At 37.6% G+C, this 15,917-nt stretch overlaps 1 protein-coding gene across 2 annotated transcripts in view; it reads right to left on the bottom strand.

The window, feature by feature from the left end:
• SLC2A13 (solute carrier family 2 member 13) overlaps nucleotides 1-15,917 on the bottom strand; it is a 142,785-nt gene that overhangs the window by 30,847 nt on the left and 96,021 nt on the right. For both annotated transcript variants that reach the window (XM_057370047.1, XM_057370046.1), the window contains exons 5-6: nucleotides 12,689-12,852; nucleotides 8,413-8,533 (exon numbers count right to left, since the gene is read on the bottom strand). In XM_057370047.1, coding sequence (XP_057226030.1) covers nucleotides 8,413-8,533; nucleotides 12,689-12,852 — 285 coding nt within the window. The remainder of the gene's footprint in view (nucleotides 1-8,412; nucleotides 8,534-12,688; nucleotides 12,853-15,917) is intronic.

The following is a 15,917-nucleotide window of genomic DNA, read 5'->3' as shown; positions in this document are numbered from 1 at the left end:
TTCTGGGCTCCTGCTTCATCAGAGCATGTTTACTGAGGAGCTGATGGACTTGGCAGGACCAGCTATGCCCAACCCTGCCACTGCTCACTGATTCTGCCAACACACTCAACACATGTCCCCTTCATCCAACCACACAGGAATAACTGACTAGAAAGACTGACAGCACTGCTTTTGAGGTCCTTTGATAGCAATTTCAGGCCAGCCRGAGCAGCAGCTGCTCTGCTCTGGATCAGCCTGCCCAGTTACTGTTCCTCAGGTTAGAGGCTGATCAAAAAGGCCACAATGCCATTCTCTCCAACTGAGATCTTACACTATATGGATGAATTGCTAATTGATTATCTGTGCACATTTTTCGTGATACCAAAATTACTGTTTTCTTTTTTCCTAACAGTGTAGTTTATTAGCCTCTAATGCAATCTCTAAAAATATTGAATAAAATCTCTGACCTGCCAAAGTGACTCTCCAGATGTTGATGAAAGGTTCACAACTGCTTTTCCCCCACTGCTTAGAATACTCCAAACATATGTTTATTTCATCATTACATTTTGCACCTTAAATTTGCAAAATGACCTTGTAAGTAGTAAYCTTCCTACAATTCTCTGAAGATTGTAATTTGAGCTGCAGGTTTTCAGGTTTTACCTTTCCACTTTTTATTGAATGATTTGGCAGTAAAAGACCTTTGCCCAGTGCCCTTGCTCTGCAAGTACCATTTCTCTTTTTCTCACACTATTTTGACGTTTTCAAGCTGAACCTTAATTTCTGAATTACTTGTTTCAAAACATTTCATCAATTTCCATTTTGCCACATGTTAAAGAACTTTCAACTTTGCCTTCCATATTCTGTTACCCAATTACAAAATGTAGCAGCATGTTCCTATTGCCCAGCTACAGAAATGCAAACTGAACCTGATAATGTACTGTGAACTGTGCTGCCATACAGAACGCAGCATCTGATTTCATAATATTCTCCTCCATGAGTAGTGTGAACAGCCACAGAGAGTATCAAAACATCCCCAAATACACAAATTTTTTGTGGACACTCTTTCACTTCTTTTGGATTCATCATTGACAATTAGCACATGCTGCACAGTGCCCCCGATTACGTGAAGAAGGCTTTTTATGTGAAAATCTGATAGATGTGCAACATCCAAGTTGGACCTGATGATCCTTATGGGTCCCTTCCAACCTGAGATATTGTATGTAAGACATTTTACTCCTGTCTTGTCTACGGAGCAAATTCCACTGTTGAGAGCTTGTTTAACACACTGCTCTTGCTCTGTATGATGCGAATATTCGTATTCCTGAGCTTTCCTCACAGAACTGCAGGCAACAATAAAAACTTCTCRGGCAGGAATGACTCAATGTAGGGACAGGAGGGTCTTGCAGAACTGACTGAGGCACGTCCCACCCAGAGAGAACACAAACTGTGAATCACTGCAGGCTGGAAGGAATGCAACTTTGACTGTGCTGCTTTCTCCTATTTCCAGCTTGCTGTTTGYCCACTGGAAGCATGATCCTAGGCCAGGTGGATCTTTCATCCTCCCCGCAGGTTCACTCTCTGCTCTCAAGGTTGGCTGTGTGCACAGTCTCTGCCTCCCTTAGCATGCAGGGTAGTTCCTTTCCAGCTCCTTACAGAACAACAACAAACTGGGATTAAGCTTTCCTTGCTTCTGTTCTTGTATTCTGCCTACAACCTGACAGCCTCTTCCTCCAGACTCAACCAAAAGAAAATTCCCAAGACAGCTGAGCTGAGTATCACAGGGCAGGGCAGGCGTGCTCAGCTGGACTCAGCAAATTGTGAGCTGGCAACTGATTAATCCAAACATGCAAGGTGTTTAGTTCAACAAAAAACCAAAAACAAAACAATAAAAACTAAAATCAAAAAAAAAAAACCACCCCAGAAACAACCAAAAACCCAAGGACTTTTGCACAAATACTGCAGCACTTAGTAGTTCTGTTGACATGTCAGGATATTGACACTTTTAGCCAGCTACACAAGTAAGGATCTTAGGGTTTTTTTGATAAATGGCTTACTTCATTTTTATAAACAAACTCATCTCAGTTAGGTACTAGGACTATTTTTTAAATTGTTTGATGCTTGTGCCTGAGGTCTTGTGCTGTTTGCACACGCTTCACTGCACATCAGGCATGAAATTAAGCCTTTTTTTATACTTCTAATGGCTCCTGTGTTGCTTCCAGAAGCACTAAATTCAGRTTAAATATAACTGAACAAGAATATAGGGGATGTTTTAAGCAGTTAAAATGTATGCTAACTGCAGATACCACTTCAAGCTGTTGTGTCTGAGACACAGGAAACACAACATTTAACAAAGAATGAGAAAAATCCACTTGGACTTCAAGAGCACTTTCCCAAGTGACAGAACTTTATTTGTTAAATTCTACCAGCACTCTGTTAGGTAACACATGTATCTATTTAGAGGTGACCATAAGGAAAAGCTATCATTTATAATCACAGTAYTTGGATGCTAATTGCAGTTCTGTAAATGAGCACACAGATACTCCAGCAGATCTAAATCACAGTTTTGTTTAAGTATTGTCAATCTTTCACATCTTTAAGTGAGGCATCTGCTCCACCTATTCCACTGAGATGATCCTTTGTTTTCCTCCCTGAAGTTGCAGAGCAGTACTGAACCCTCACTGTTCCTGATATGCCAGCCAAATAMAAATAGATTAGCTCTCTTCAAACATTCCTTAAACCTTCTTCACAAAGATTCATATTCCTCAACTATGCAACCTAATTTCTATAAGCTCACAGAAAATGTTTTCAGCCTCTTGGTGTTTGCTACTTCTGCTTTAGGCGTGGTGAGGGTATGAAGGCTCATCTATTCTTCTCACCTATCATAGTCCYGTGAAGATAATATGAAGATAACTACAAACCTTGCCTAGTCCTTAGATCATCAGGCCTTTCCCACYACTGCTATAAGCACCTTGGCAGCAGACTGTGCTGGAATGCTGGTATCACATGAGAAATGTCCTCATCTACTTGCTCATAGGTATCAATTATGTCTTCTCTTTGATGATCTTTTTTCCTTAAGTTATAGAGCCTCCAACTATAGAGCTTTTTGATTTATTCCTGGAATGGAGCAACACAGATACTAAAGAACAGAAACAACTGACTTATACATGCCTTTATTTTGGACAGAATGGCAGTCTCTGTAGCACAATTTGTTTGTAAAACTACTCTTCCAAAGAGACCCTACCTGCAGATACAACATTCCCAGCTTCCAGGCARATCAGATAGAAGCCCTGTTAAAACTTGATTAAAGTCATCCTTGTGTGACTAAAATCTGCAGACCATGTAAAGTATAACACCAACACATAGGAAGATTTAAAAAAATCATTCCCTAAGCAATATTTTGGGTCTTGTTAAACAGCTAAGTCTTATCTCTAGCAGAGATATCAAGTGTTAATAGGCTACTATATGAATAACAACTTCTTTTCTCACTAATGCAGAGTTTGAGCCAAAGTATGTTACAGGTTAAAGGAATTGCATTGCACTCACAGACATTACAGTTCAGGTAARTTACTTTTCAGATCTTTGTGTTTAAATTGATGAGAAGAGTTTTTTCTCATGCACATTAAAGATACTACATGGACTGACATATTCCTTCCTATCATTTATAATTTAAAATTAAATCACAAGTTTTGTTTGGTAGGACCAACATGCCAGCAAAGGGAAAATCATTACCAAGCAATGTATCATTATATTATTCACTTAAAAAATTCCAATACTATGTTGAGGTCATTTCACAGTTCTACAACATAAACTATTAGAATTTTAACTATACTTCATAAGAGCTGGCAAAAGCATTCTCAAACATGTTTATCTTTKTACATATTCATAATTTTCAGACCTCAATGGCCACAGCACATTACTATATTTATTATTGCAATTCTCAATTATAAGAAAGACCAGCTGCTCAGGCACTTTGACATTACAAACAGAAAATGAGAACTGCATTTTAAGAAATACCGGTTCCATGATACAGTGACCTTATGAAAAATAGCAATGCCTAGAGTTTGCTGATAAATCAGATTGTCAACAAGTGCTCAATAAAATAAAGTACAATAGCTAATATACCTACTGTATGCATCCTAAATTCATTAAATGCAACAAARCCATCTCCAGTTAATAGGTTAGCCRAGTTTTTCAGGACTGATTATAATGATATACTTAGGCTACATTCATAAAGATATATTTCTGTCCATTAGCTATCTTACTAAATGGAATAGCAGGAGTACTAAATATTGGTGCCTTCATCTCGGTGGTGTGTATTTGYACAATGAGCTAAAGATCATGAACCACGTGAGGGTGACTAATTCAAAAATGAACAACAGAGTCCTTGTGTGTCCAGCACAGCTGGCACCGCCTGTATTGTTTGAATCAGTCTGAAGACAATCTGTTCAGGAAGGCTCCTGAGAAACTTTGTGTGCACAGGTATTATTTCACTAAGATAGGAAGGCTGACCTAGGCTTAACAAAGTATTTACCATTTTCATATAGTAACTGACATGAAAAATACTCCTTAAGCAGAACAAGYTCACATTATGTCTTCTACATCTGACCAAGTGTCAAGAAATGCAGAGAGAGACATGTGAATGAAGGGAGACAAAATGAACAAGAATCCAAGGCAGCAGGATCAGTCATTTCACAGAAATCGCTCAAGGTCCCAAACAGGCACAGCCACTGATTTTTCAAAGATTGGGAAAAGGTGGGAGGGCAGCTAGTACACACATTCTAACTAAACCTCCTTCCAGAACCAGGCAAGTTCCCAGTAGAAATGGGAACATTTATAGAGTTTTAGTAGTCAGAACAATAGCAGGAATGCRTAGTTCATCTTTTGATTTCTAAGGTACAAAATTTGGGGACATGCTGCTTTGTATTCTTAAATTTACCTTTGAGCTTTTCTGTGGCCTTGATTAAGTAACAGATGACAGCTGCTGATGAGATTAAGATCAAATAAAACAGGTTGTCACATTGCAAATACCTGCACAACCTTAYACAGCTGAGTGTGAAAATGAAATTTGATTAATGGATGGCACAGAGAGGAGCATTCACCCCACCTCTCCTCAGTGAGATACACACCCACTTCCACCTGTAAGGAGGCAAAACAAATTTCAGTGTTTGGAATGCCCTGTTGAATTTGCAATATTTCCACGAGTCAATTTTTTTTTTCATGGATTTATGGATCATTTTTTGGCTGTTCAACTGTAATATTGTACATCTCTACACCAAATGAAAATAACTTCTTTGATTTATTTTATTTGCAATGTATCTTAYTGATTTTTTTTCTGCATCCATGTACAGGTATCTTGTAACTCCATTTGCATAGCACAGCTCTTTGTGAACACAGAATTCAAGTCGTTCGTGCTTTTTCAAATTAGGACAATGACTGTGCTCTTTATTTGCTAGTCTTCCTATCTTCRTTGTTATTCTAGCAGCAGGAATTTGTCTGTGCAGAGAAATAYGGATCTGAAGGAAAAACAAGCAAACACTGTTTGTAGTAGCTCTAAGGGTTCCTTAATGGACACCCACACTTACTTAAACCTGATGGATTTGCAAACATAAAAAGCATTTTTACTCTGCACAGCATCAGTGAAACTCCTGTCAGCAAAATAAATTCTACTGACACTTTCACAACTTATAAATACATTTTGGCACAGACAAATGCAAATTATGTTTAGGAAACACCCCCACATTCTGAAATGCCCAGGATGCACACAGGTTTAGACTTTCAGTTTACCTCACCTCAGAGAAAGACTACAGCCCCATTAGAGGAAGAAGACTATGAGCTGCATTGTGCAGGGACATATCTAAAAACAGTTACAGGGAGATGGAGTTGTGTTTATCGTCTGAAGTCCTGCTGCCTTTTGCATTTCCCAAACTTTCTRAGACCAATCGAAGATTTTTCAAGATACAATGCTAAGCAATCTCTAGTTATACTGGAGCAAACTAAAATATGGGTTAAAGAACAAGAGATCACTGCCATTAATTTACTTCCTTTTACTTATGATTGGATATTCCGTAACTATCTCTACAGCAACACTCACTGCCTAMACAGGGGCTATCTGTAAAGTAATGCCATTATTCTCAGAGCAGCAAAGAAAATATGCAAGACTGATGTTAGGCAGAATAGACTTTTACTTCCAAATCCTCAGGTTTGGGAATCTCTTTGATTCAACTCCATAATTGCCATGGGCAATACCTCCAGGGTCAAAAAGGAGAAAGAGGTGAGTCCCAATGTAAAGCCAGGCCTTTAGCTTTCCTTTGGTTTGTAGTCCCCAGCTTCTCTTCCTTCCAAGACCATGCATGTTAGTGTTGAAGTTCTTCTAACCCAAGTGGAGTGCTGAAAACACCATCTACTTTCTCATGACAAACACAATATTTTATATTTCATTCAGGTTATTGACTATGTAGAAAACAGKCATACTCAGATCTTAAAGGGCCACTTTTCCAAGTAGAATACAATGTATGCTGGTWATGTCATACCCTCCAGAAATAATGAACATTAATATTCATGATGCTGAAGGAATATTTTTCCTTTGGCTGTATCTGGATTACAGTTTGGTGATGTTCTRAAGCATGAAAATTTATACCGTTTTAGGTATACAAGTGTGAAAATTGTTATTAAGCATATCAATCCCTATTTTTTGTGTAATCGTTTTAAATACTGGGTGCTGTAGCCTAATTCTGTGATTTGTGGGCAAATGCATCCATTTACTTGTTTCAACTCTCCTGGCTCTTGTGTCTCTCTACTATAATAYAGCATAAAACTAAAACAGAAGCACCTAAAGCTTTCTCATAGGTGACTCATTATTTCCTCCCCATTCATTCTATCTTTAAACAAAGTAAGCTACTTCTATTTCAAAATACTCTCAAATGAAAATATTCAAGTTATTTTATTRCTATTTCCCAGAATCTTTGAATTTTTATCGTATCTGTTTTTACTGACTTCACATCAGAAACAGAAATCACAACAGATCACAAGTATTCCAATAATTCATGAAACAACATGCCTTTACAAGAACTACCTGCTTTAATTTTTCATGTTTTTGTCCAGAAGTGCATGCTATAAAAGCTATGAAAATTTCCTTCCTGACTGGCCATGGTTAACTGGAACATGATAATTCTGTCGAATATTTTTTCATTGTTTTTTAAATTGGAATAGCTAATTTCTTGTACGCAAATGTTACACCATTTCAGGTTATATTAACCATCTAGCTTTATTAAATAACAAATTATGAGTTCTGCAAAGGGTGCATCTGCTCTCTTCAGACATCCTTTCCAAACAGTTAAATGGAGTCCAAGGCAAATCTTTCTTTTACATTTTTCTTTTAATGTAATCTTATTTCAAAAGGAGAGCATTTTCYCCCTTTACCTCTTTTAACCAGACTACTTGCCATTTTGTAGACAGGCCCATCTCAAAAATTGCAAATTATAGCTGAATCTGCAGTAGAAAACAAGTAAAAATATACATTTTTGATGTAGGAATCATTTTATCTAGTAGTATCCTGAGCTGCAGTTATTATTATGAAGTCCTTCCATCCCCTCCCCAGTGTTCTCTAAAACCTCAGATCCTCAGAATCTTTCACCTAAGACATTGCTCTGGCATAAGAAAAGCCACCAATCATATTTCCAGCCAATATTGCAACAAAACTAGAAGTGTACCTCTCACTTCTTGATATTTATTTACATTACAAACACGTGTAAGACAGATTTTGAAGATAATTAAGAATTTCTTCAGCCACTGRACTAGTCTTCTCTGAATAGAAAATTTTCTAGTCTGTCAGCTAAATGAACRTAAGAGCACTCACATTTGAATAAAACCAACAAAATGCAGAAAATTACACATTCTTAAATCCCCAGAAGTAATGTTATTTGAAACTATGACTGCATATGGAAGAAAAAGAGGTCAAAATYGGCACATTTCTTATAATTGCTAATTGGTATGCAATTATCTGAAGATTACTTTTTCCAGCACAAGAAAACAATAGGCAAGGAACACATCTTCTTGAAGAGTTTACAGCTGCTATCCATGACAAATCTACAAGCAGATAATAACAGCAAGCATTTTTTCAAATTCCTTATAAAATATTCSTGACTTTGTGTACACTATAACTTGTAGCAGGTGTGATGTATCAGAAGAGGCAAATGTGGGATTTGCCACTTAACCACCTTATTTAGTTCAATAAACTCCAAAAGATTTCTCTGAGAATTTAATCAAAGAGTATAATTTTCTCTACAGAGGGAAGTTAGGATTTTAAATTTAGCTATCTGTTTTAGTTCTGTGTACTAGGCTTTGTGAATAATCTGTTACTCACACTAGATTGTAAAACTCCATTAAYTGGCAACAATCTTCAAGAAGATTGGATGAATGACCATGAAATCTCACCTGTATTTTGTGCAGGTAGAGTTTTGATGTGAAGGATCTGGTGGATTAAGTGTGATCCTTGGCGAGACCTGAGCTGATAGCAAAAATCCCGAAGCTAGGATAATGAGTGCTACAGCAGTACCTAAAAATACAGATAAAGAACAATGTGACACTTTTCTCCAGAGCRTATGAAATATTTCTCTGTTGAACTGAACTCCTGGGAAAGCAGGGCACCCCACCAGTATGCATTCTCTAAGCAGTTGTGATGAGAACCTAAGAAAAATACCCTTTGCTACATCCACATCCTAAATTAGGTTAGATRTTAAATTCAAGTGCACCAGCTGTCATCTCCAGATATTAAATTAGTAGGTTAAGACTTTTTAAATGTGTGGAATTGATGACTTGAATGAATAGATATTGTATTTTTTTTGTTGAAAATAATATTGTAAAGGTAAAATTTAATAGTGACTTTGAAACCACCACACTTCTCCACACTCCCACACCCACACTTGCAGGTTTTTCTGTAAAACAGAAAGTTGCATCAGCTTTTTCATTGACTCTACTTCCCTTTGTGAAATGAGAGAAATCTGACTTTTCATAAGAACACCATCAAGAAATGCAACATATCTTGTTTTAAAGAGCACATATAGCATCTGCTGGGGAAAGGCTCCCTTCCCTCTGTTTGCTCCTGTTTCCCCCAACAAATTCCTTATGTACAAGCCAGACAAAATAACAATAGGAAGGTAACAACAGAGGGTTCATACTTTGTGCAACAGGCCATTACTGGAACACAACTCATCATTTTCCTACCTTATTTGTCACACAGACACAATATACTGTATCATTTAAATGAAAATTGAAAAACCTCCTTACAGATACTACTGGAGCTGCCTCAAACTCAGTCTTATACAACCTTTTACCTCTTGCTACTCAATGACACATTGAGATCCATGTTGTATCAATGTTTCCTAGCTGCCAAACACACCAAAAGGTGTGAAAACCTTTCTCTTGAGACAAAAATAATATCCAAAGTACCAAGACATGTGTAATAACATTATCCATGAATATGCCTGTGCAGAAGCCATGGCCAATAGGCAGGAATATGCACAAACTGCCAATGGCTGGACCACACATTGACCTGAACCAAGGCAACTAAAGCCTTAAACTCAGTCACAAACTCTGTGTACAGAAAGCATCTTCCCACCATAAGATATTTCAATTTATTCCATACTTGACTCTGTACTACTATGGTTGGTAGGTACATTTAATAATCCAAATTTTTTAGGCAGGCTGGATATGGCACTAGATGTCCTGTACTTTCAAAATGCCATAAGCAAGACAGCAAATATATTTAGACAGGTTCTATAATCTTACTTATATTCATTCTAAATTTTCTGTCTTTTAAGTTAACCAAATACACTAACACTCACTTCCAGTACCTCTGGAAGTACCTTGTTTCTTTGGAAAAGTACTGAATATGTAAACTTGGCAAATGAAGTTTAATATCTTTTCATTCTTCAGGAAGTTTTGCTATGATGAATAAAACCAAACAATTGCAGCAGATCATTACCTGAGATGGGAGAAAGGAAATATCCTAAAGATATTTTAGATTCTCTCTGTTACAAAAAGAGATACAAATTGTACAATGCCCAAGTACCAGCACRCTTACAAACTGACAAATTCTGGAGGGAAAGAAGAAAACACAAATAAAATGGATAATGCACTTGTCACAATTCCTGCATGTTTCCCAACTAACAGCTTTGAAGAAAGAAATTAACTGGAAAAAAAAGAGCAGAACAAAGATAAAGAAGTGATGCGAAGATATAAAATGGACAGGGAACTAAGACAAATCAGTAATTGTAGTAAAGAGAATTTAAAAGGTGGGTTGTTTGKTTTTTTTTTTTATTTCAGATGTTTACTGTAATTTTTCCTAATGCTATCTGGAAGGTTTAATTTTTTAAAGTTTATAATATTTTAAGAATTATAAAGACACATTAAATGAAACCTAAAATATCTCTTTGCCAAATKTTTTCAGAAAGCAGGAAAAGTTGCACAAGATCACAAAATTAAATTATAGTATATCGGCTTTTAATCAAAATATTAATGTTACTCCCTACTGATTATTCTTGTAGGTATTTATCTAATAAACATCTAATCAATCAGCCTTTATTAAAAGAACAAAGCTCCACATGCTTGCAGCAGCAGGCAAAAGCAGTAGTTTTGTCTTCATTTTATGCAGTGGGAGACTGAGGCATACCTGGCTTCCCCAAGGAGCAGAGAAGCTGCCAGTAATAATTCAGTGTGAAATGGAATGTSCTTAGAAATGCAAACCAAAGTAGAGCAATAAGATATGTTTACCCCRTGAGAAAACACAACATGAAAAACAAATTCATCAGTAGATTTAGGAATTATCATTCTATTGCACAGCCCTCTTGCTAAGGAAAACACGTCATATCCACCAGTACCMAAATCAAATGTTGCATGAAAAGATTCTAAATAGTACAGAGGGATGATGTATGATTTCATTACTGTCATTATTTGTATTTTCCTAAAGGAGGGACCGTAGGATAAAACCACAGCAACCAATGCAGCTTGGCTCAAGTGACGCTGCAGACAGACGGGCAGCAACCGGCCACAAAAGAAAGACCATTTTTACTAAACAATTACTTTGTGTCCAAACATCATTAACAAATAACCCTTTAATGCATTATGCTCCATTGTTAATTCTGTGTCTTATTTCTGTATCCTCCTCTGTTCCATGACTAATATGCTTTGTAAGAGACATTTACATCTACATGTCAGATGCACAACCTTGGAATATATTAAGCAGAGCACAAAAGCAACGAGCTCTGATAATATGAGAAGTCCATGTTGTTACCACAGCTATACAGCTGGATCCAGATAAGAAATAAACTCTTGAGTGGCCTGGCCAGACAGATGAGATTATTTGGGCCAAATAATAAATAAATAAATAAATATATAAATACTAATAAATAAATACTCTGTTTTGATAGATATTAAAGGAGAAGCAGCACCCAAGRATCAGAAATGTCAGTGCAGGGCCTGGAGAGATCCATGCTACAGAAAGACAGGGCAACAGACTGCCTGGAGGCATGGCAGGACAGATAGGAGAGATGTATTTTAACTGATATGCAACAGGTTGTGCAAAAAGTAGCAATTTAAGAATTTTGTTTGTATCTTTAAGATGTAAGAAACATGCTTTGAGTAAGTGTGTACCAAACCAGTTACTGTGTCACCGTGTTGTCACTGTTCTGCCTATATAAACACATTCAAATACTCCAGCGCAGATTAACTCAGCTAGAGCTGGGAATTGCACATCCTGTGAGAGCTGGGAATTGCACATCCAGTGACACAGCAGCTGGTGCCCCTCTCTGCTGTGTTGCACTAACTAGAAATTTGGATCCATGACAACAGCAACAGAACAAAACATAAAGACCTTAAACCTTTACAGTGAAACACTTGTGAACATCATTTCAAGAGGAGCAGGAACAGTTTCTTYTTACGAAACCCCCCCGTTCTTGCAAACATCTGAACTTTCCAGACATTCAGCCATAGGCAGGCTTTGGTCACCGATTCCTTCAGCCAAAATGAGCRCATAAGGAAGGGACAATCAGGGAATTACCAGGCTAATACAGGACACAGKGAACACAGGAAGGCTGCTTGCTCTGCATTTCCCTGCTTCCAAGAGATTACAGTGTGATGAGTTATGGTGTTTGAATATTTGGACAAAATGTACAAAACCAGAATTCTGTCTTTGAGTATTTCATGCTGGAGATGATTTAAAATCACATTAGTGTATGTAAGGTATTCACTGTATCTGTGGTAACTATGCAGAGAACCGCATAGTTTCTTCATGCTTTTTATGAAGTGCTGCAATGGCTATGCAATATGCTGTCYCCGGTACACCTTCATCAGATGGTTCTGAATTCCAATCAATGAACCCAAAATTATGTATAAGATTTAAAACTAACCACCTGTGAAGTTCCAGGCATTTGATTCCTTAAAATGGAAAAAAAAGGCTAAATAAAAGGATTGTCAATGTGGTTTCAAGGAGAAAGAATAACAGGCTGAAAAAATAACAGGCTGTCATTTTTAAATTAGCCTTTAGCTGTGGTATTACACTAATAGTCTTGAAAACCTGTATGATTTCAAGGAGAAGATGGCATCTACACTGTAATTTTAAAGAGARCTCCTTTGAAAAAAATTGCACTTGAAATTTTATTTTCCTTTCATTAATAATTATGAGGAMAGTATATGACACTAATGGAACACTCACCTGTTAAGCTACCAAGTGTTAGTTTCCGGCGACCCATTCTTTCAACCAGCCAGACTCCCACAAGAGTGAAAATAAAGTTTATAAATGCTGTCAGTGCAGCCAGCCAGATTGCAAGCCTGTCRTCTTCCACTCCTGACATCTGCAAAATGGTAGCACTGTAGTACCTGTGAAGGGAGGGAGAGACAAGTAAGAATACCATTTATTTCAATTTGGCTCATGTTATAGTTTCTGACTTAATCTGAAAAAGATMATAACAAATACCAAGTGTGACCACCTGCATAATGCAACTGAAGACTGACACAAAATCACCTGGGGAAATCAGGCATAACCAAGGCATAACTTGTACCTGACTAAAGTTTTGACTGGAAGACATCAAGAGATGTACTGCCATTCTCCTGGCTGTTTATATTTTCAATGGTCAATCATATTCTGCTAGAAATGGGGTTTGCATTTTTAATTTGAATTAATCTCCCTTTCATAGTCATGCATTGCTTTATGCTCTTTTGGGGATTTTAGCACTCTCTGTATTATCTAGGGAAAGATAGCTCAAAATCAAATAGATTTTCAGTCCTGTTAAAGGTCATACAAAACTAATCTATGGCATCCAACATGTTGCAAGYGGCACTTGCATCCTCCTGGTTTTAGGTTTTGTAGTTTTATTTCAGTGCCAGTGAAATGCACAACACCCTCTCTATGGCATTACTCTCGTCTTTACCAGAAATTGATTGCTTTGAAATGCCTTAGCACCACACTGCAGGGATGTGAATCTGTACCCAACAGGAGCATTTGACAGAATGTTCTACTTCTTTCTGAACAGAATCAATCGTTCCACACAAACAATAACTCATAAAAAATTGAACTGAGCAAAATGAAAAGGGAGGAGAAAGGAAGCCTTCTGCAATTTTTCACYGAGATCAAATGAACACAGACTTTCTGCCCAGGTTCTCAGGGAGAGCTAAATAAATGCTCAAGGAAACGTGAGTACTTCTGTTGATGCTGTAGAAACACTTTTCATCTTCTATTAATTTATGCTGACTGAAATACTGAATATTGAAGCCCTTGAACAACTTGCAGCCCACAGGCTATCATTCAGGAATAACCATCAAGAATGCCAAAGCTCRTTTTTTATTTCCCTGGACTAAATGCAGCTTGCTTTAATGTCCCCTTGTTGYCTTAATGCCTGGATGTGCTAGCTTCAGAAATGTTAGTGGTTCCCATTCCTCTATTCCAAGCACACTCTGYTTTTTCCTTTAAATCAATAACCCATGACAGGCGATACACTGAGATGCCATTTGAGACATTACCACCCACAACTGACAGGGATTGTGGCTGCACGTTACCCCTCACCCACAGGACCTCACCCACAGATTCTTGCAGCTCCCTTCCCCAGCACAGCCATTTGAGGCAATGCTCACAGAACCAGCTCATGGTGCAGCAGGACAGGACCTCCAGAGTGAATGTTGGGACTGAGGGCTCAATATCCACACAAGGATTTGAGCCAGGCTCTGTCTCTGCCAACCCTGCAGCGACTGATCCAGACAGGATCATCTGTGAAAGAGCTGCACAGTCTGAGACCTCAGCAAGGGTGTCATTCTTAGGGAGAGGAAGATYCACAAAGGATAGGCATCAAAATGCCAACATTAACGTGTCCCCACTTTTTAAGGCACTCCATATTAAATTGCTAACTGCCTGTCAAAGCTTACATAGTACTGCACTGTTTTAGTCACCAAAATGACCCAGTCTCTGATCTCCCAGTACACCTTTCTTTTTCTCTTAAGGGTAGGAAAATAACAGTAAATGTCAAGTGTTGGCCTGCTGACATCCACTGTGAAACTYCTATTTACTTCCACTAGAGAAGGTTTCAGGAAGCCACATTTAACACATCTAAATCTTCTCAGAATCCAATTCTACTGGGAAGTCAGAAATTGCCAGTTGTCAGCAGCAATATATAATGTGCTGTCTATACAGTCCAAAAAAGCAAATAATAAACAATCACATAAAAGCATGTAGATGTATAATGCCTAATCAATACAGGCACCTTTTGCCTCTATCACTTGTTCTGATTGCTTACTGCTCTCACAAGATATATATTTTCAATTAGAAGCTGTCTGTTTATCCATAAATAAACAACATATTTCATTTTGATGGAAAACAAACCAGGGAAATTTGATTCTGCAAACACAAATTCCAAGCTACCAAATCCTGGGTACTGGACAATGATGTTCATAGTTATTACGGCACAGCAACCTAATTAAAAAAATTTAAAAGGGCACTTACATAGATTATGACAACTACTAAATATATTTGCCTATATTCGTGTATTTTAGTATGCTCATTTTTCATACCAGTCTGTGCAGCTGTGTCTGCATATGAATATAATAAAACATTGGTCTTTTCAAGTTCTTCCTGACAAGGGAAAAAAATCTACGTGGTAGAGAAAGGTTAAGTTGTGATATTATGCAATCACAGCGAACACTGCAAGTCCTGCAGGGAGTACTGTTTCAGTGACCAAGTTGTGCAATACTAGCTTATTTTCTTAAATGTAAAGAAAATTTAAAACACATGTATCCTTGAAATTTTTAAGCAAGTACTGTATCTTAGAAAGCAAATACATACAATTACAAAGCTACACAAAGTAACTGAGTTGGACATATACAGAAAGATATTTTCTTTTAATATTGTTCAATCCTGAGAATGTCAAAATTATGAAGCTGCTCTGTCAAAAGTTGCTGTACATTAAAGAAAAACAAACCTGGAAACATTTCCACATTCCAGATGCCTCCGACTAATCCTTTGCCCATGTACTGAAAATGCACAGTATTGAAGGAAATGAAGCACCCAAAAACACTTCCCCCACTCTTTTTTTTTAAAGGGTCAGGGTTTTTTTAAAGCAACAATGTCTGATGCTTAAAGAAAAGGATAATTCCTCCCTTCAYGCAGATCTTACAGACAGTTCTGGATGCACCAGGGTTCTCAGGTTAGCATCCTCAGCAGTAGAGAAGCAGCCCACCAYGCCAGGGTTTGTGTCTCCCAGAGAAAATAAATGCTTGTTGATACAGGGCCATCACTGCTCTGAGTGTCCCCAAATTGCACAATATGCTGCTCCAGCCCACCTGCCATATTAAGTCCACTCCTATAAAGTTTCTGTCTAAGGATTTCAGTCATTTTGGACCAAATTTATACTTYCTGTAAAATTAATGAATAAATCTCTTTACAGAAATCTGAAACT

Source organism: Malurus melanocephalus, unplaced genomic scaffold (assembly GCF_030028575.1).
Source record: "Malurus melanocephalus ecotype Western Australia unplaced genomic scaffold, MMel_1.1 scaffold_118, whole genome shotgun sequence".
In the NCBI taxonomy this organism is placed as follows: domain Eukaryota; kingdom Metazoa; phylum Chordata; class Aves; order Passeriformes; family Maluridae; genus Malurus; species Malurus melanocephalus.
Note: the sequence above shows the minus strand (reverse complement) of the source record. Positions and strands in the feature narration are given on the sequence as shown.